This window comes from Chelonoidis abingdonii, chromosome 2 (assembly GCF_003597395.2).
Source record: "Chelonoidis abingdonii isolate Lonesome George chromosome 2, CheloAbing_2.0, whole genome shotgun sequence".
Lineage (NCBI taxonomy): Eukaryota > Metazoa > Chordata > Testudines > Testudinidae > Chelonoidis > Chelonoidis abingdonii.
Genome location: NC_133770.1, coordinates 35,393,353 through 35,413,682, shown reverse-complemented (window position 1 = coordinate 35,413,682; position 20,330 = coordinate 35,393,353). Strand labels below are relative to the sequence as shown.

The 20,330-nt window shown below is 45.7% G+C and overlaps 1 protein-coding gene and 1 long non-coding RNA gene across 2 annotated transcripts in view; one reads left to right on the top strand and one right to left on the bottom strand.

The window, feature by feature from the left end:
- The window catches only part of RAB18 (RAB18, member RAS oncogene family), a 25,750-nt gene extending 19,403 nt beyond the window's left edge, over window positions 1–6,347 (top strand). The window contains exons 3-6 of the mRNA XM_075062278.1: window positions 2,841–2,913; window positions 3,862–3,980; window positions 4,065–4,131; window positions 5,013–6,347. Of these exons, the coding sequence (XP_074918379.1) occupies window positions 2,841–2,913; window positions 3,862–3,980; window positions 4,065–4,131; window positions 5,013–5,188 (435 nt within the window). The 3' untranslated portion in view covers window positions 5,189–6,347. The remainder of the gene's footprint in view (window positions 1–2,840; window positions 2,914–3,861; window positions 3,981–4,064; window positions 4,132–5,012) is intronic.
- A 6,133-nt stretch (window positions 6,348–12,480) lies between these two features.
- Window positions 12,481–20,098, bottom strand: LOC142046190 (uncharacterized). Its single transcript, XR_012655089.1, has 2 exons — window positions 18,534–20,098; window positions 12,481–12,864 (listed from the first exon to the last, which is right to left on the bottom strand). It is a non-coding gene; the product is annotated as an uncharacterized LOC142046190 (long non-coding RNA).
- Between the last annotated feature and the right edge of the window lie 232 nt (window positions 20,099–20,330).

Below are 20,330 nucleotides of genomic sequence, written 5' to 3'. Positions count from 1 at the left end.
GCCTTCCCCTGCAGCGTGGGGCATGGGTCACTTGCTGGTGGACTCTCTGCTTGAGGTCTTCAAACCACAATTTGAAGACTTCAATAACTCGGACGTAGGTTGGGGTTTTTTATAAAAGTGGATGGGTAGGGTTCTGTGGCCTGCTTTGTGCAGGAGGTCAGACTAGATGATCATATTGGTCCCTTCTGACCTATGAGTCTATGAGTCGAACACAGCACAGGAAACTCTCAGGGCCTCAAGCCTGGCCTCCTTCAGCCCAGCATATCCCAGTCTTCCTGCAGCCAGGTGGACTCTGCCTGTTCCCTCTCTCCAGTCCCACCCTCTGCTTCCCAGCTGGGCCTCCAATATGCCCAGCCTCAAGTCCCGCCTCTTTCCATTGTCTACTCTCCAGGTAAACAGGTTTGTAAACAGGAAGGCTTGGGTCTCCTCTCCTCTCAGCTCTCCTCTGGCCAGAACCAGCCGGTCAGGTCACTGGGGTCCTCTCTTTGTAGCCCATTGTCCTCCCACTGGCCAGAACCAGCTGTGGTGACCTGGAGACTCAGCACAGGAGTCAGTCTCCGGGGTATCCATTCTCCAGGCCATCAGCTGGGGTCCCAAGTTCCCTCTCCGGTCCTCTGTAACAACAAACTCCCTCTCTCCTCACCTTGTTAAACCAGTAACACCCAGGGACACTGAGTCTCACCCCCTCTGCATGCAACCCCCTGGAAAACACAGAAAACCCCCTGCTTTGTCACACAGGGCTCGTGTTTTATGATCACAGACTCCACCTCTGTTATAGAACAACCACTGGAATTCCAGGGCTGTCAGTTGCTCTGTGGTGGCGGGCTGCTTGAAACTCTATCTTTCACTGCTAAGCAAAATGGAGCAATTCTGGTGATGGCTGTCTGATGAAAGAAGCAGAGTATAGGAGGGAGAAAAATACAGATCGAGGATACTTCCCTTGCTTTGATAGCAAAAGTGCTGCATACGTCAAGTACCAAATTGTAGGCTCTGAGGTAGGCGCTTACAGTCAGATCTCCAAACACATCCTCGATCAAGCAAAGTAGAGTGGATATGACTCCTGAGGGTATGTCTTCACTACTGGCCAGATCGGTGGGCAGCGATTGATCCAGTGGGGATCGATTTGTCATGTCTAGTCTAGATGCGATAAATCGATTTCCCCATGAGCTCTCCTGTCGAGTCCTGTACTCCAACTTAGTGAGAGGTGCAGGCAGAGTCGATGGGGGAGCGGCAGCAGTTGACTCACCATAGTGAAGACACTGCAGTAAGTAGATCTAAGTATGTCAACTTAGCTACGTGAATAACATGATTTAAGTTATTCAACTTCAGCTAATTCCTCCCCTCCCAGTGTAGACCAGGCCTGAGAAAATGGACACAGCGATATAAGGGCCTCATAAGCATATGAGAGAGAACAGGAGTCAATGGAACATTTCCTCTCTGAGGCAAGAGTCACAGAGCAGCAGAACTCTTTCCTGGGAGGAAGAAAATGAGCCAGATAGGACACCTGCATACTCTTTCCTGAAGAGACAGGCTGAATCATTCGTAGAGAGAATCCTACTCAAAAGAAAAGAGAAGTTATCTTTCCCTTTATGCCCTGCATCTCCAAAACACAAACCTAAGTTATAAAACTGCTGGCTCTCTCTGTGACCACTACAGTCACTCATGGTCCATGCTAAACTCAAGAATGCGGCATAAAACATGTTCAGTAAGTGCTAGGAAGATTACTGGTTTCTGTGCACCCATGTACAGTGGTACGATCTCCATGCCAGTCTAGAAAACCACAGTGGTGTCTGGTAGGGAAACGGGCTGGTGGAGGGGCCAGAGTTCTGCATTTCTGTGGTTCAGGTGGCCTGGATAACAGTCCCCAGGTGTAGACTGGTGAGAGGTGTTTGCAAAGGAATCCTGTGCTCTGGCTCTGGTTTGAGATGGGGAGTATGGGGGTGGGGGTAGACTTTTCTCTTCACCAAAGTGTTCTGCACTCCACTCACATTGAGCCTTGAATATTCAGGATCTATGGTGGTGGAGTGAATTTTGAATCTGAATGGAAAAACGTTGCTGATATCTTAGTTATTGGAATGACTGCTCTTTTGGAGGTAGATTGAGTGGCATTTACTTGTTTGTAAGCAATACGCTTCTAAACTGGGACAAAGTTTGAGTGAATGAGCTTCTCTGTTTCTGATGCATGCATAAAGTATCTACAACCAAGCATATGTAATCAGTATTTTAGTACTTGGTCTCTGCAGACCCATTCGTCCTTTAAGTTCATAAAGTCCTAAGATATAAATCTGATTTCACAAGCTACTTCAGTTTAAGAAGGAACATGATCAATTTTTTGGTACTTCTGCTTGGTTTTCCCTATTCGTGTTAAACATGTTTTCTGTGGTTTGAAGCTAATTATCAAATACTGGGCAGTGAAAAGCCATATATTATCTTGTTATCATGAGACTTTGCAGTGTTTTGCAAACCTAAAATGTTCACTTAGAAACAAGTGAAACTGTTGCACTGGTGTCTCACTTGCCTGCTAGCTGTAGAGCAGCAATAGCCTTAGTGGAAGTGAGTGCCCTATATAATTGTAGAGTGGCTTATTTTACTTAAATGCTGAGAATTTAAAAGCCACTTCCTAAAGCAAAAGTCTTATCAACTCTGCATCTAATCTTAATTGTATTTCATCTAAAGGTAATTAAACTTGATTCCTTTGGTGCTATATTCCATGATTGTTCTGAAGTTTCTTTATCATCGTGTTAATTAGATCTTGCAGATGCTGTACTTTCTTTCAGTAGCACATAGAGTAGATTATTTTGTGCAAGTACAGTAATGGAAAACGTTCTGAATATTTTTAGGATACTGCAGGTCAGGAGCGGTTCAGAACATTAACGCCCAGCTACTATAGAGGAGCACAGGGTGTTATCCTAGGTAAGTAATGCTACTCAATGTACCACTTTAAAACCTTTGATTTTTTTTTTTCTAGTTTTTTGAAAAAGTTAAAGACCAACTAATTCTTCTCCAACTATGTTTGGCTGTTCAATACTGAAATTCTTGGCTTCTAGTTCAATGCTCCCAGTTACTGGAGTATCTAAGTATCCTGAGCATCTCTTTCCATCAGGAAACCACCTCCCTTCTTTCCAAAAGAAATCCATCACAGCTTGTATACACCGCGTCACAGTTCTGACTACAGGGATGTGAAATGTAGAGCACGCTAAAATGTTGTGCTCTTACTATCCCATGTAAACTCTGCTGGCACATACTAAAAGGTACCAACAATGCACACTCCCCCATAATCAAGATGAACAGTGCCATGTAGACAAGTCTCAATATTTTAGTTAAATAAAACATATCATCCATTGTGCTCCCAACAGTGATGACCTTTTTATCACACCCCAATGTCATTTAGAAAAGACTGTGGTTTTGATTAAGAAGTCTGTGCTTCAGACAGAAGGAAAGGAGAACTGGGTCAAAAAACCTTACTTCTTGCATCTGCCCTCTGAAGATAACTATTGCTTTGCTTTTGGATATTTGCCTCACTGTGTGTTGGAAGCCTCCTTACTAGGCACTTGGAGCACAATGTCTGTTTTCGCTGTTGCTGGAGTTGAACGGTGGACAAAAAATCTAGGGGCAAAAATAATTTTGGTGATTGTTAGCCTTAAATACAGAGCACCTTGGCTCTAAGAGGATTCTCAGCCCCATTCGTGTCCTGTTGTATGTGCAATAACTTGAAATTATGCTGATCTGTCTACAAATCTTTTAAAAAATAAATCAGATTTTGAATGTCTGCAGTCACTTAATAGTTGCAATAAATTATTTGGAAACGTCTTTAAAATAAGGTGTTAAATAAGGTTAGTGACCATTGGCAATATTTTTCAGTTTATGATGTCACAAGAAGAGACACCTTTGTCAAACTGGACAATTGGCTAAATGAATTGGAGACATACTGCACAAGGAATGACATAGTTAAAATGTTAGTTGGAAACAAGATTGATAAGGTAAGCAAACTTGGAAAAATTATCTTCAGTAGTTTTATACTTATACTTCTGTCACAGCATATAATGTACTGTTTCTTCTTGCAGGAAAACCGTGCAGTTGACAGGAATGAAGGTCTCAAATTTGCAAGAAAACATTCCATGTTGTTCATAGGTATGCTCTTGAAGATATATGTAAAGCCTACATGATATTTTAAGTTACCATTATGTAACAAATAAAACTGTGGTTAGATTCCATTTTTCCAGGATCGCCAAGGTGAAAATTTTACTGTATCAGCTGACTAATCTAATAGTACCTTTCAGCTGCATTGTTTAAGTGCTTTAAAAAATGTAACTTAAGCCTCAACATCCTCAAGATAGGTATTCCCATCTTGTTTAGACTGGTCTTAAAATGAGTCTAACCAAATTTCTAGACTCATGGCAGATGAAACTGCCTGACTGGAGCTGGAGTCGTTTTTTTCAGTCTGTACGCTCCCAGTGCATCCATTACCTTTATATCTAAATGCTGTGGTCAAAATAAAGACTGCTTTATGTTCCTAATACCATTCTCTATTCCATTCTCCCATATTAAGAAACCTCTCTAAGTGGGATTAAACTTGGTGATGTCTAGTAGAAACTTCACTCACTGTGACTACTCTTAATGACTAGACCATATATCCTGCTAACTCAGTACCTAGCTTATTACAAGACTTGTTTTATGTCAGTACAAGGCTGTTCTGTAAAGTATAATAGACCCTTTAACATTGCTAGACTTTCAAGTTTAAAAAAAAAAACAACAAAAAAACTTGAACATGCCAATTGTTAGAATAATATTTCACATAGCATGTGAAAGCTCATATCTGTCTGTAGAGAGTCAGTCATCTTACTGCCTTAACTACTAGGACTTGCTGTTCATCTGTGACTACTTTCCCTTCTGTACCAAAAGTGTAGGATGCATGTTGAGTTTAACACCTGTTGGTTCTCTCCAGTTAAAGTAAGAAGATGGTGAAAGATACATTAATGCTTGCTTGACTTCTTAAATCTCTCTTCCCCCAGAGGCAAGTGCAAAAACATGTGATGGTGTTCAGTGTGCCTTTGAAGAACTTGTTGAAAAAATCATTCAGACTCCTGGACTGTGGGAAAGTGAGAGCCAAAACCGAGGCGTAAAGTTATCAAATCAGGAAGAAAGCTATGGAGAAAGAGCCTGTGGTGGATACTGCTCTATGTTATAAACTCTGGGAAGCTTATCCTCTTGCATATTTAAACAGATAGTGTCACCTTTCTGTAAATTCATTAACTGCTATTTTTAGGGACCTTGCAGTTTGCACATATTTGTTTTGTATCATGGTGGTGAACATTTGTAGGAAAACATGCTCAGCAGCTTTCCCAGTTGAAAAATGTTATGGTAAGCATGCCCATCTTGCAATCTTCAGGTTTTTATATGTAGCATAAAATAGTGTGCAAGAACAAATGCACTCAAATTTTATGACCTTATACATTCATCATGTAACTACTCTTAAAAAAAAAAAAAAAAAAAATCCATCTATCAAATATACTTTGCTGCATTCTGTCTGCTTTTTGTCTGGATTTTTTTTGTTTAAGTACTGTTAGAATTATAGAATTGCTTTATATGCACACATCCTAAAAATGATGCAAGCTAAAATGTGATATCTTTTACTGATAAATGCTTGTCCTTGTTGGTACTGTATAACATAAACAACATGATTACACAATTCTTACAGCCAAGTCTGTTACAAATTCTTTTTCATTAAGCAGAGCTATCTAAACTATGGCCTCTGCCAGTTTATAGTTAAACTGAACACTTTTTGAAGAGATTTCTAATATTTCCTTTGAGAAGTTGAGCAAACACATTAGGGGATTTTTTAAAAAAAAAATCATCACTTCAGTTGATAACTTGATTGTTTAACTGGCGTTTTAATCCTGTCATATTTATCTATTAAATTTATGGCATTCTTGCACAGTAGTCTTTATGATGCTGCCCACTGTAGTCCTGCTGTAGAGTCTTCATTTTTTGGCCAAGGATTTGAATGGTGTCTTTTTTTTTTTTTTATTCTTTCATTGAGAATCAGCTTGCCACACTTAAGTCCAGACACTCTTTTCCTAAGCATTGGTAATGTACATATATATATCTCAAACTGTAGCTCACTTATGGCTATGAAGGCCTATATCGCACAACTGCTTTGTGTGGCTATTTGTTCAGAAACATAATTTCCTGTCAGACACTAAGTATGGGGAAAGTCACATTGCTTTTGGATCTCTGGGGAAAATACTATTGCAATGAGTATTTCACTTGGGTTTACTGTAAACAGCCAATGGTTTATCTGTTTCAGAAGACTCACCTGTATAGACTAATAAATTTTTTCCACGGTATTCAACTTTTCTATCCTCTTCCTATTGTACAGTTGTATATTTTTCTAGTACACTTTTTGTGGAGGGATTATTTCTGGTGCATTAAAGCAAAGACAAGCCTAGGCACATCCTTCTTAATTAATCAAGTAACTGATCTCCATATTGGAACAAACTACTAAGCAGTTTCTTGTAAATATACATTAAAATACCTTTTTAATACTGCATTTTCTGTAGATGTCAGCAATCCATCATAGTAAGTTTGTATTTTGCAGCCAATTGGATTTTTTCTGATTAAGGACACTTATTCATCTATGGAAACCTTGCTTTCTACTCTTACACTTGGTAGAAAACATTACCAAAACTTGAAGACTTAAATATATTAGCTGTTTTTACCAAATATTGTATCTTAAGTAGTATTACTGTAAGTAGGATCATTTAAATATGTAAATGTAATCAATAACTTAATACACTTCCATGTTTCATTAAAGCTTTAGATGTGTCTTCCTGTGTCTTGATACAGCATACGTTTGCTAACCCAATTATTCATCAGTGATGAGGTTGTCCTGGCTCTGTGCTTTGAATGCTTGATTAGGGTAGGTACACATTTACAAAAATATTGACATAAAACATCAGCTGCTGAAATGCAACTTTCTGATAAATGATACTAATTATTTAACTTTTAGCTAGTTGTCAGTTTCAGGGCTAGCTGCAGCTCTGTCCCGTCTAGGCTGGGTGTGTTCCCTTATGTTTTAGGCATTGTACCTTTTTACATTCCACCATAGAATTCTGCCACTTAAACTGACCCCTGTACTACAGTACCCTATGTAGCAACTGTTACCCTGCAGGTCTGACTGCCTTTGGGAGGCTGTGATCAATGGGATGTAGTGATCAGCTACTTTCTGAAAATTATTTTCCAATTTAAAAAAAAAAAAAGCATTAACGGAAAGACTTTTAAACTGGTCTGCAGGCATGTATACCTTACCATCCCCTGCTAACTTTAACAGGCCTAACTTCTTCAGCCACCCTCTCAGATGGGTCCTATGTTTCAGTGCAGTTTTGAACAGCAATAATTAACTCCCAACACAAACACACATTTAAGTGCCGATTTTTAACCCTGCTACAGTCCTTTTGATCTTCTGTGCCTATTTGGCTTAAGATAAGTCACCCCTCAGCATTCTTTCCCTTCCTCATTTTTCCTGACAACCCTCTGTTACCCCAACATTCATGCACTAAATTTCTCAATAACCTGGACAAGATACAGTACCATCTAGTACAGAGCAGCTCCAAATCCTTAGTACCAGTTAACTGACTAAAGAAATCCCACTATATCTTGCTTACATTGTTGGTGCTTGCAGTTGTGTTGCAAATGAGACTTGCATCATCTGCGTTCTGATTTACATGTTTTGAAAGCTGTTTAGCAGCTGTTTGACAGTCTGTCTGTTGCCACCAGCTACCTCTATAGGAGTGGGGTTTGACACAATCAATTTGCAAAATGAAGGATTGTGCCTAAGCTACAATGCTAACTCAATCTATACTTCATGCTTGTGGGAGCTCTTGGATAAACTGTGTCCAGCAGCAACTGCTGAAATGTGTAGAATTTGTTAAGTTTGTAGATAGAGTTTAGTATGTGGTGGTGAGGAGATAAAGGGGGCAACATTATTCTAAATTAAAAACTTGACTCACTTTGCCCTGTTGGGAGGGTGTACTTGAACTAGTCTCCCTGCTCCATAAGCTGGGAATTTCAGTTGCCTCAACTAATGGGAGTTCTCTGTTGCGCTGAGAACTATGTGGAGGCTGGAGACTCCAGCAATACCCAGTAGAGCTATTCTGGGCAGGAAACCACAGGTAACTGGGCTGCCTTGTCTTACAGAACTCAGTCCACCACTGACAATTTTATAGCAATTGTACTATCTTAGTGACTGGATTAGACAGCCATGTGCCTAGATTATTGCTCTTTTCAGAATTTGGCCTACTTATGTAGGACATCCAATAAACACTGAACAAAGTGCAAGTCACCACTTGTGACTGTTTTATGGTCATCTTTGTGACTGAAAGGCTGCCTGAATCTTCCAGTAAAAAGACTGCACTAAGGAAGGATTAGAAGTCTACCTCCCACCTTAAAACTTACTATTGTCTGACCAATATGCGATAAATAGGTTCTTGGTGCTACATACTTCACACTACTATCTTTTTGCTCAGAAATGGAAAATACGGACAGTCATGGAAGTTCACACATTCTCCAAGGCAGCCAGAAAATGGTCCAGCAAAGCTCTAGACCAGGCGATGGCACAATTGTTTTGTATATTAGTGGAAGAAAACTGTCGTTGAAAACTGCTTAATACTTGCTCATCTACTGGATGTCTGCAGAATTTCAGTCTTATATTTCTTTTGCCACTGGATGCTGCTAAGAATATGTGGAGATGGTTCAAATCCTTCCTCTCAGACCAGCAGAAGGTTGAGATGGGCAGTTACACCACTACTTGTAAAGTTTCCATTTGTGAAATACCACAAAGCTTCATTCTTAAGATTCATAACCTTCTGTGGGAGATTGAAAGCATATCTTGCAATGTTTCTATTGATGCGGCTTAGCAGCCCATGAGGGAAGTGAGTCTCAGAGCCCATGCTCCAGCCTGAGTGGGAACATTTTACACTGTAATTTTATAGCCCTGCAGTCCAAGCCCCATAAGACTGAGTCAACTTACCTGAGCTCTGAGACTGTGCTGCAGAGTTTTTTAACTCAGTGTAGACATACCCATAGCAGTGGTGACTGTATCAATGCTGAATAAGACAGTGTCGTCTGCATATTGTTGGCATCTGAGTCCATAGCATCTCACAGTATTTTCTAGTGTAGATATTGAAGAGGGGATCACTGTGGGATCATGCAGGTGATGGCCTGCAGAGACAAGCAGCAATTACCCATCACCACTTTGAATTGTGCTGGAGAGGAATGATTAAAACCACTGCAGTGCTGGGCCATCTTCTATTGTTTGATGTAAGCAGGCTAACTTTTGTGTTTTATTGTGTCAAAAGCTGAGGAGAGGCTCAGCATTGAGTGTGGAGATTTTGCCTGTGTTCACTGACTGAAGTGCTCCTCTAAGACCATTAGTGCTGTCTATGCATTGTGCCCTGCTCTGAACCCTGATTTGTGAGGCATCCAGGATGTTGGCTGATGTTACATGTTGGAGCTTGCTGGCTTCTATTTTCTCAATTGTTTTGTCCAGGAATGGGATGTTTCAGGTGAGATGGTAATTGGACAGGTCTTCCAAGATCAAATGGTGGTTTCTTGAGGGTTGATCAAACTATTGCATTTGGGTAAGGGTTCTTCCCTGAAAAAGGCATTGAAAACTTTTAACAACAGTGACCATAGTTGTTCACTGGCTTTTAACAGTCAGGAGAGGGGTGGATTTGTTGCCCAAGTTGTGGCAGTAATATTTTTCAGGGTTCCTTGAATTTTGGCACTTGTGTTTGGGGGTAGGGCAGCTCAATCAAGGGTGATGGGGTAAATAATACAATGGGGTTGAGGGTAGGGCAGCTCAATCAAGGGTGATGGGGTAAATAATACAATGGGGTTGAGGGTAGGGCAGCTCAATCAAGGGTGATGGGGTAAATAATACAATGGGGTTGAGGGTAGGGCAGCTCAATCAAAGGTGATGGGGTAAATAATACAATGGGGTTGGGGTGGAGTTTTCTTTCCCAGTTAAGATCAAATGAATACGCATGGAACTATCAAAGTGTGCTGATAGTGGGTTTTTTGTGTTTTTTGTTTTGTTTTGTTTTTGTTTTTGTTTTTTTACAGCGGTTGATACTCAGGTTGGATTTCTGGCCTATGCAGTTTGGGATGATAAGCTAGTTCACTGTACTGGCCATAAGTCTGCTGCATTGACTGTGGGGGAGTAAAAGGTTCATTTTTCCTCCTTTACTAGGGTGGTGTAGTTCTGGAAGAGTTGTTTATGCTACTGGTAGACGCTGGAGCGGCTCCAGGCCCCAGCACGCCAAGCGCATGCTTGGGGCAGCAAGCCGCAGGGGGTGCTCTGCCTGCGCTGTGAGGGTGGCAGGCAGGCTGCCTTCAGTGGCTTGCCTGTGGAGGGTTCGCTGGTTCTGCGGCTTCGGCAGACCTCCCGCAGGCGTGCTGCAGAAGGCAGCCTGCCTGCCGTGCTTGGGGCGGAAAAATTCCTGGAGCCGCCCCTGTGTAGATGCATTCAGAATTTTTGTGCCATTGGTGTTGTGACTTTCTGCCTGTGTGCTTCATCTGCCATAGTTCAGCTATGACCCCGATGATCCTCTAGGTCAGTGTGGAGCAGGGCTTTGGAGCAGAGCCCAGAGCTGGAGCACAGAGTGGCTCCAGAGCAGTGGAGCTGCAGGTTTTTTGCCTGGAGCTGGAGTGGAGCCACAGCACAGCTCCAAAGCCCTAGTGTGTAGGGAGTGGGCGGCTTGATGCCAAGATGTCTATGGTAGTGGACAGTAAGTGATTGTACTGTTTGCATTAACTCATCAGCAGCTTGGTCTTGTATTAAGGTAACTGCTTTCCCATGGTTAATTGAAAACCTAGAGGGCCCCAGAGTTTTCATGGGTGGACCTGCTTTGTTTGTATAGTTGCATTGGTGTAATCTACCAATACAACTCTCAAAGTAGAGGCTCATCTTGAATATCCCCAGGAAGTCTATTCCAGCGGATTCTGCAAATGTTAAAGAACCTATACCCAGCAGAAAGATACTATCAAGCATCTCATGGGGAATGCTGGCTGTCATCAGCTGTTGACAACATTACCTGTAAGCCAGAACATATGGCTAACTGACAGAGAAGGAGTCCGGCATGCTGGTGAAGAGGTACTGGCCTAAGTGACAACACGCTTGAGTCTGGATGCAGGGTTATCCAAAGGGCTATTGTAGAGATCGAGAGGAAACAGACTGCCATGGATGCAATAACTAATTGCTCGGCAGTTATTCAGGTTGAGGAAGTAGTCTGGATACACCAGGCAGATGTGACAGCTGTGGCCATTCTTCTATCTTTGACTTGTTCCAGAGACAACCAGAGCAAGGAAACACAAATTTCCCCTGCTTGGGTTTCAGCATCACCCCAGGGCATGCCTCATGAGGGTGTGGAAGACTAGGTTTGCCATTCATGGATGAGAGCCTTATTCCTCCTGGCTTATGAAAGTAGGTAAGGAATATCTCATTTGATAGGATCTACTGTCTCCAGAAAGGGAGAATAATTGGCTAATATATCCTAGGGTTTGGTAGTTTAAGCAAATGTCATTGAAAACCTCATAGACTCATAGACTCATAGGTCAGAAGGGACCAATATGATCATCTAGTCTGACCTCCTGCACAAGGCAGGCCACAACCTATCCATCTACAGCCCCACTTTAACCCTCCTTTCTTTCAGTAGGGCAGTAAAGGAGACTGCTGACTGGAGAACATTAAGACCATTTTAAAAACTTTGGTTTCAGGTTTTGACACTGACAACTGTGTTGCACATCCACTCAAAAGGATAATCCTGGAGTCCAACATATTGATCATAAAGCCCTGCTTGACTCACATAGAATGATGTGTGAGGATGCATGGGGTCTGCTCATGATGTAAATCAAGGGTCTCAAACTCCCAGCCCGTGGGTGATCTGTGGCCCGCGGGGCTCCAGCAGATTTGGGGCCAGGCCTCTCCCTTGCCCCCACCTGCTACCCCCGGGCGCTCCATACCAGGGGCCCGGCAGCGCACCCATGCTGCTGGCCCCGGGGAGGGGCTGTGCTTCCACATGCTGCCCCCACCCTAAGTGCCCCTGCAGCCAATCAGAAGCTGTGGGGGTGGTGCCTGGAGGCAGCAGTGTGCAGAGTTGCCCCAGCCCTCCTGGCGCCCTAGGTAAGCACTGCACTCCTGATCCCCTCCCAGATCCTGCACCCCACCCCTTTCCACACATACTGCCTCCTGGCCCCAAACGTCCTCCCAGAACCTGTACCCCCCCGTAGCCCCTAAACTTCCTCCCAGAGCCTGCAACCCATCTCCTCTTCCTGCACCCCCAGCCGAGAGCCTGCACCCAGCACCCAAATTCCCAGAGCCCAAGCTCTCACCCCTTCTGCACCCAAACTCACTCCCTGAGCCTGCACTCCAATCCCCTACCCCGGACCTGCTCCCAGAGCCTTAGGCAGGTGGGGGCAGAGTTTGGCGGGGGCAGAATTTTGATTAGCTTGAGTGACATTATTGGCGCGCTGGGAGGATTTGAGGATTGGCACTGGCCCTAAAGTAAATTTTGTTTGAGACCCCTGATGTAAACTTTAAAGGGCGGAAGTGAGTAGCACTTATTTATGGTAATGAAGTAATTACTAAAGGAGCATTGCCTGCCTTCTGTATGGAGCCCTACAGCTGCAGATGTTTTATTATTATTTTTTTACTGTTTTGATCTATAAGTGAAGCTGAATGGAGATCTAATAATGTAGTTAGAGACAGCTCTGCTATTCTGCTAATGCTTTGGTGTCTGCCACAGAGCTTCTGTTTTGGCACCTGGCTGGTTGAAATCAGAGTGAGCAACAATGAAGTTGTAACGTCTAACCTTCTTCTTTGAGTGCTTGCTCATATCCATTCCAGTTAGGTGTGCGCGCCCTGCGTGCACGTTAGTCGGAAGATTTTTACCCTAGCAACACTTGGTGGGTCGGCAGGGCACCCCCTGGAGTGGCGCCGCTATGGTGCCGGATATATACCCCTGCCGACCCAGCCGCCCTTCGCAGTTTCTTCTTACCCACCCTGTCAGTCGTTGAACAGTGGAGCGCAGCTTAGCTGACCTCCGCTTCCCTAGACTCATAGTTCTTGTTGTATGTAGTAACAAATCTTTTAATTATATTTTTATATACTATCGTTTTTTCTTTACAAGCATAGTTAGTTTATAATAGTTAGCAGGTTCGGGGAGAGCCCCTTCCCCGCAACCGTTGCGGAGCCCATGCCGCTCATTCACGGTTCTTTAGACCATGCTTGGCCGACCTCAGGCCATTGGTGACAGGAGATCCACATGACTCCTGTTTACGGTGCCTCGGGGGATCACATTTCACAGCTAAGTGCCCCATTTGCAAGGCGTTTAAGCCGAGAACAAAATGGAGCGGCACTTTCATTTCCCCTCCACCTTCTGCACCGAGTGCGGATAGAAGCACCTCCTCGGCACCAGCCGTTACCGACACTGAAGTCAACTCGGCACCGCTCCCTCTCTGAGGTTGAGGAAGCCCACGACTCTTCCTGCCAGTGCCTGACAGCTCCCCGGCACGCGCTGTGGTTGAGCTCCCTGCTCCTACTGCTTCTGTGCCAACTGCACTGCAGCCAGAGAGCTCGTCTAAGTCAGATCACCCGGCACCAACACCTGCCGCAGCACCGACAACGCCGGCACCGTCGATCCCGGTCCCACAAGGGCCGTCGAATCCAGGGCCTGGCCGCTCCCCGGTGCATGCCGTGGTCGAGCTTATTGCTCCCGTGCGAACGGCACCGCAGACAGAGAACCTGTCTAAGCTGGATCGCCCGGCACCGACACCTGCTGAGGCACTGGCGACGTCAGCACCGTCGATCCCGGTCCCACAAGGGCCATCGAATCCAGTGCCTGACAGCTCCCCAGTACGCACTGTGGTCGAGCTTACTGTTCCCTCCACGCCGGAGACATTTCCAACAGCGAGGGATCTCATTGCCATGACAGAGTAGATGCTGCCTGAACCCCCGGCACCACCGGTGCGGGTAATAGTCTCTTGGCAAGCCTCCTTGATACGACCATCCTCTGTCAGCGCAGCAGAGCAGCACCGTTCATGATCACGGTCCCGCAGACACTCCAAGTCCCGTCGGTGCTCCCCCTCCCGACGCCACTTGCAGTCCTGATGCTGTTCTCCTCGGCACCGGTCGCACTCGCCCCCAGGTAGGTGTCCCGTTCACCGACCTGAAAATCTCGGCACCGTTCTGGCTCCCAGCACTGCTACAGGCACTGTGACTCCCGAAGCCGCTCCCAACCTCGAAATCTCGGTCGACCTCCCGGCACTGCTCTGGTCGCAGGTCCGGATCTCGTTCCAGGTACCAGTGCGCCTTCTGGTACCGGTCCCAGGTGCCAAGTTGGGCAAGGTCTGGTAGAGTCAGAGACTCTGCCTATGGTTTTCAGCACCTCCATGGCCATCTGGACACGCATCAGTGTCTCCCCACGCGGACAGCTCTTATGCTCAGGACCACGATTCTGGTGTGCCCACCAACAACCTGAGAGCCCATCAGGACCTCCTACAGAAGGTAGCACTCAATGCGGACCTCCAGGGCAGGAGGTCCCGGAGGTAGGGAACCCAGTAGTGGACATTCTATGGGCGGTTGCCCCACTAGAGGGGCCCTACCCGTTTAGTCGGACCATCCAGGCGAATGCCGATACTCTATGGAGGGTACAACTACATGTCTGTCCATCCTCCTCCCTGCTCACTGGTCATTCAGTTGGTTTAAAAAAAAAAAAAAAAAGAAAGAAAGGAACGGCATGGCCAACAGGCACTAGCCCCAAAATCGAAGGGGGCTAGGCGAATGACCCTACTCAGCCGCAAGGTGTATTCTGCAAGGGCCTTATAGCCCTGCGTGGCAAATAAATAAGCCCTGCTTAGCCCCTATAATCATAACACCTGGATAATGGTGAATAAATTTATGGAGCTTCTCCATCAAGGCTCCCGACAAGAGTTCACTGCCCTCTTGGAGGAAGGGAAAAGGCGGCCAGAGCTTCTCTCCAGGCCTCGTTACCACGAGGAGCATCTCATGGCTTCAGGTTTCAAACCTCCGGCCTTTCACGACTTACCATTTATTGGTAAAGGCCTCTTGGTGGTGAAATCTACCCCAGGCTGCAAAGCCTGAAGGGCAACAGGGTCCTAATGCGCTCTCTCTCGGCGTGCATACGCCGACGACCTACTGCAGGCCTTTCCACCCCCGGCCACACCGCCACACTCTGTGCCTAGCCACAGATAGGACTTTGGCAGATGGCGCGGCTGAGGTGGTCACAGACGACCGTCAGGACCCCTAGAGGGCCAAGATCGAGGCCCCTCGCAATCATGACCGGGGACCAAAGACGAACTTTCAAAGGTGCACCCGAGGGCGGAGTACCGGTTACAAGCAGGATCCCACTCCTACTTCCTCTTGGCGTGGTCCCAGTTAACTTCAGTTCACTGTTCCCTACACATGGTGGAGTATGGATACCACCTCCAATTTGTTCCAGCCCTGTCCCTCTTCAGGGACTCCTCTTGGGCGCAATTCCTCTTACAAGAGGTGCAGACGCCGATGGACGAAGGGGGCGATTACTCCCCTTATTCCCTAATCCCCGACTCGTATGGAGGTCTCAGACCTATCCTAGACCTACGAGGACTCAACCAGTTTATGATAAGGTGGGAAGTTCCACATGGTATCCCTGGGATCATTATACCTGCCTAAGATCTGGAGACTGGTATGCCGCCTACGGATGATGAAGGACGCATATTCACATTTCTATCTCCCCTCCGCACAGGAGATACCTCACTTTCTAGCAACCATCGGTACTCCAGTTTACGGTCCTGCTGTTTGGCCTTCTACAGCCCCACAAGCATAACCAGTGTGTGGCCCATAGTCGCACCCACCTCTGCTGACGGTCAATATGCATCTTTCCGTATTTGGACGATTGGCTTATTCTTATATGGGAGACTCCAAGACCACGTCACTTCAGCGTGTGGGCATCGTCAAGAGACCTTGTTCACATGTTAGGCCTGATATCACTATGGAAACATCCACTCTGGTTCCCATGCAGAGATTAGATTCTAGGGGCTATCTCGGATCCGAGCTGCTGGATCCTGCTTACCACAGCCACAGTTTCAGGCGATGGCACCCGATCGATCCAAGGTCTGCAAACTTTCCCCAACGACTCGGTCGCACTTTCTCGGTCTTTCTGGGTCCCGTGGCTGCCTGCTGTTTGTAACCAAACACGCTAAGCTCTGCCTCTGTCATCTCAAGTTTGGGCTCAGATCAGGTGTACGCGGTCCGCACAGGGCCAATGGTCCGATAGTCCACCATTCCCTCGAGCATTCCTAGGCATCCCTAGAATTGTGGCTAAGCTCCCCCCTGGTGTGGGTCAGGGAGTGCTGCTCTATCGCCCAGCGCCTCACTGTTCCCCTGACGACGATTGCTTCATTCTCGGCTCACGGTGCTCACCTCAGTAAGCCTGTCTAGCTTAAGACCTTGGTCTTCTCAGACTGGCGTTCCACATTTCATGTCAAAATGAGAGGCAGTCCGCCTGGCGTGCTGGGGTTTCATGCACCATGCTGCTGACAGGCCGTGGCGTCTCAACTGTTACACGCCATGCAGCAATGGCCATGTACTAACATAACAACCTGGGAGGGACATGGTCTCCTCCTTTTGTCAGGAGGCCATCCATCCTCTGGGACTTTATGCATAGCCCACTCGATGTAAATCTGGGTAGCATCCTTCTCCTTGGCGCTTCGATCAGCAGGTCTTTCGTGTCTCATGAGTGCTCACCTGCCTGATGTGATGCATTCTGTTGCCAGCAAGTGGAAGATTTTCCCCACATACTGGCACCGTTCGCTTTACGCTGAGCAACAGGAAATGTCCGAGGTGTTTCGTCCTCCAAGGTCTCTCCCCGGGGACCGATCTTCGACGCTGTCCTCATGCCGTGGTGAAGGGCCAACACCTTTATGGCCTTCCCAGCCGTTTCCCCCGCTTCATTGGGCTCTGCTGCACACTTTCAGAGGAGGGCCAGCGCATCACCATGTCACATCCAGCATGTTCCAGGACAGCACTGATACGCCGACGTTGTTCCGGCTGTCAATAGCCTACCCACATTACTCCTGCCATCCCACCCAGGACCTCATACCTCAGGACTGCGCAGACTTCACCAGCCCGGACTCCTGCAGTCTCTTCCTCATGGTTGGCTGCTACGTTGACTATCAGGTGGTGAGGTCAGGAGCCTTCCACCAGTCAACGTACCTGCAGGTTGAAGCGTTTCTCCTACGAGGTGGAAACGCCTTAAATCTTACCTGCAGCTCGATCCCCTTTAATGGATACCTCTGAGCGTGCGACAGCTAGCGTGTCATCCGAGGGTACCTTGGCAGCCATCTCTACCTTCCACCCAGCTAAGGTGGTCGCTCTTGTGCTTCCGCACTCTATGGATTTCGAGGTTCGCTCTAAGGAGGCTTGCAGCGCATAAAACCTTTGGTTACACTGGCCAGCCCCAACCTTGGACCTCAACTGGGTTAACAGACTTTATGTCTCCTCCATTTTCCAAACCGCGTTAGAACCTGCTCCCTGCTAACTGTCTTGGAAGACAGCTTGCTTGTATAGCCATTACAGCGGCCGACGAAGTCTTCGAGCTCAGGGCCTCTTATTGTGGTTCCGCATCACATTATGTCACAAGACAAGGTGCAGTTTATGACACACGACCCGGCTTTCCTCCCTAAGGTGTTCGGCCTTTCACATGTTACACACTCAACGCGATGGGACAACAATTTGTACTCCCTGGACGTCTGTAGAGCGCTGGCCATTTATGTTGAGCGGACACAACCATTTTGTAACCCGCCCTAACTCTCGGTCGCAGTAGCAGACCGTAAGAAAGGCTACCTGTTTCCTCTCACGAGGATCTATCTTTGGGTGACTTGACGTGCCCCGCTTGTATGATTGGCCTCACATCCCCAAACCACATCACATTTGCTACCAGTGCTCAGGTTTCATCTTGCGCCGTTGCTGACTTCGTGTGCCTACCACAAGATCTATCGCTCAGCTCTGGTCCTTGTCGTATACTTGCTTCGCATTTGCTCGGTTCCAACAGTCAAGACGATACTGCAGCCTTTGGCTCGCTTTTACATTCTGCCATATTCACTCGACCCACCGCCTACATAAGGCTTGGGAATCACCTAACTGGAATGGATATGAGCAAGCACTCGAAGAAGAAAAGACGGTTACTCACCTTTGTAACTGTTGTTCTTCGAGATGTGTTGCTCATATCTATTCCAAACCCACCCTTCTTCCCCTCTGTCGGAGTAGTCGGCAAGAAGGAACTGAAAGGCGGCTGGGTCGGCAGGGGTATATATCCGGCACCATAGCGGTGCTACTCCAGGGGGCGCCCTGCCGACCCACCGAGTGTAGCTAGGGTAAAAATCTTCCGACGAACGTGCATGCGGCACGTGCACACCTAACTGGAATGGATATGAGCAACACATCTCGAAGAACAACAGTTACAAAGGTGAGTAACCGTCTTTTCTTAAGCAGACTCAACATCACTAGGGTCTTGCTTGCTCAGTGGGATGAGAGCCCCTCCCAGGCTAACATTCTTCAAATAAAAGGTTGGTTATTTGAGATCTAACATGGGGCCCAGTTTTCAGGCTAGTAGTCACTGTTTTTAAGTTGCAACCTTAGGTTAGATCTGTGGGACAACTCTAACTTCCTGAAATATGTTGTTCTTGTGACTGCCTTGTAACTGCTTCTGGGCCTTTGCTTATTAATCAGTGACATCTGGCTGCCTCCTCTTCAGTAGGGGCCATTCAAGATCTCTTAATTTATCATGTTTCAAAATACAGCTCTCTTCTTGGGTACAGTTTACAGACTTTTTATACAATGGCAATGACTATTGCTGGATGGCAACTGCTGCCTTTTCTTTGTCATAATCTCAAAAGGATTTGAACTGGAACCTTTGAGGATTCCTTTCTTTGAAACGCACTGAAAGAAGGGTGTGGGAAGCCAAAAGTAGTGTGTAATCGCACGATAATCTTGAGAGCAAACCAAAGTTTCCCCCAACCCAATGGCTCATTGGGTTGACACAGTTAAGGCATGTCAGTTTCATGGCCAATGGTATGCAAGGGAGTGATGTGGCCAGCATCACATCCGACTGCAAGGAGAAGAGTTAGTTAGTTTCAATTCTGTTCCCGCAGATTATATTGCCCCTTCTTTCCAAGAAGGTAGATGCCAATGGTCCCCAGGAGCCAAAGAGCTATAATAAAACTTTTATTACAAAATGTAAATTCCTCTCTTAAATTGAACTAAACCTTCTAAATTTAAACTGACTTGTATAATTTGCCTTAAATTCAAATGTCTTGGCTAGAAATAGCAGATCTAGAACCTATTAAAATTGTTGTAAGATTCTCTCAACTAAGAAATCTACTGTGCAGATGAACTAGCAAATGACGAACTTAGTATTTGTAACCACAATCCTACTGCAAACCAATTACAGTAGCAGCACTACTCTCTTTCTAGCTAAGTTTTAACAACACTCTCCTTTCAAATGGATAGGACACTAGTCTACAAAGTATTCCTAATCCAGCAATCTGGTGGAACTCGGTAGTAAACAAAGACTTGTGAGGTTACAGTTAGGGGAGGAGGGTTGATACCTGAATTACTGCAGGTTCTTGTTTTGTCTCAAGGTGGAAATTGCTGTGTTTATATAAAAAATACATTTAAAAAAATCATTTTCCCCTTCAAGATTGAGGGGATTCTACATGTATCCTTTCTGCTTATGTTAAGTGTTAATTTACTGCTCTATTTTTGTCTAGTGAACTGGACAGTAGACTACTGCATGTGTTAGTCTCATTTTTAAAAAGTGTCTCTATCTGACTAAATATGGATGTCATTATACAATCTTTATTTTATACAAGACCTTATTCCATTAGCATGTATTTATTCACTGTACTGGGTACTGATACAATGATCAAACTGACAATCTATTATTTGCCAATAACAAATACCCTGTTCATACTATCAGCTACTCCCTCCCTGGTGTGCACCCAGCCACGCTCGTTAATTCAGAGTGAAGTCAATGAGAATTCATTGATATGGTAAAGTAAATAAGTATTGTGAAAGTCTGTGAATAAACTAAAAACAATCCTATTCTCCGAGCCAGCTGTCAGAAGTAGGTATGATCCACTTGGGATAGGGAAACACCGTGGGTTTGGAATCTGATCTGTGTCAATTTATCATTTCTGTCTATTCCTGATCCAGTGGCAGCTTGCTATGTAGGATGGTGCCATCTCTGCCATCTTTTTCCTTTCTTGTAACA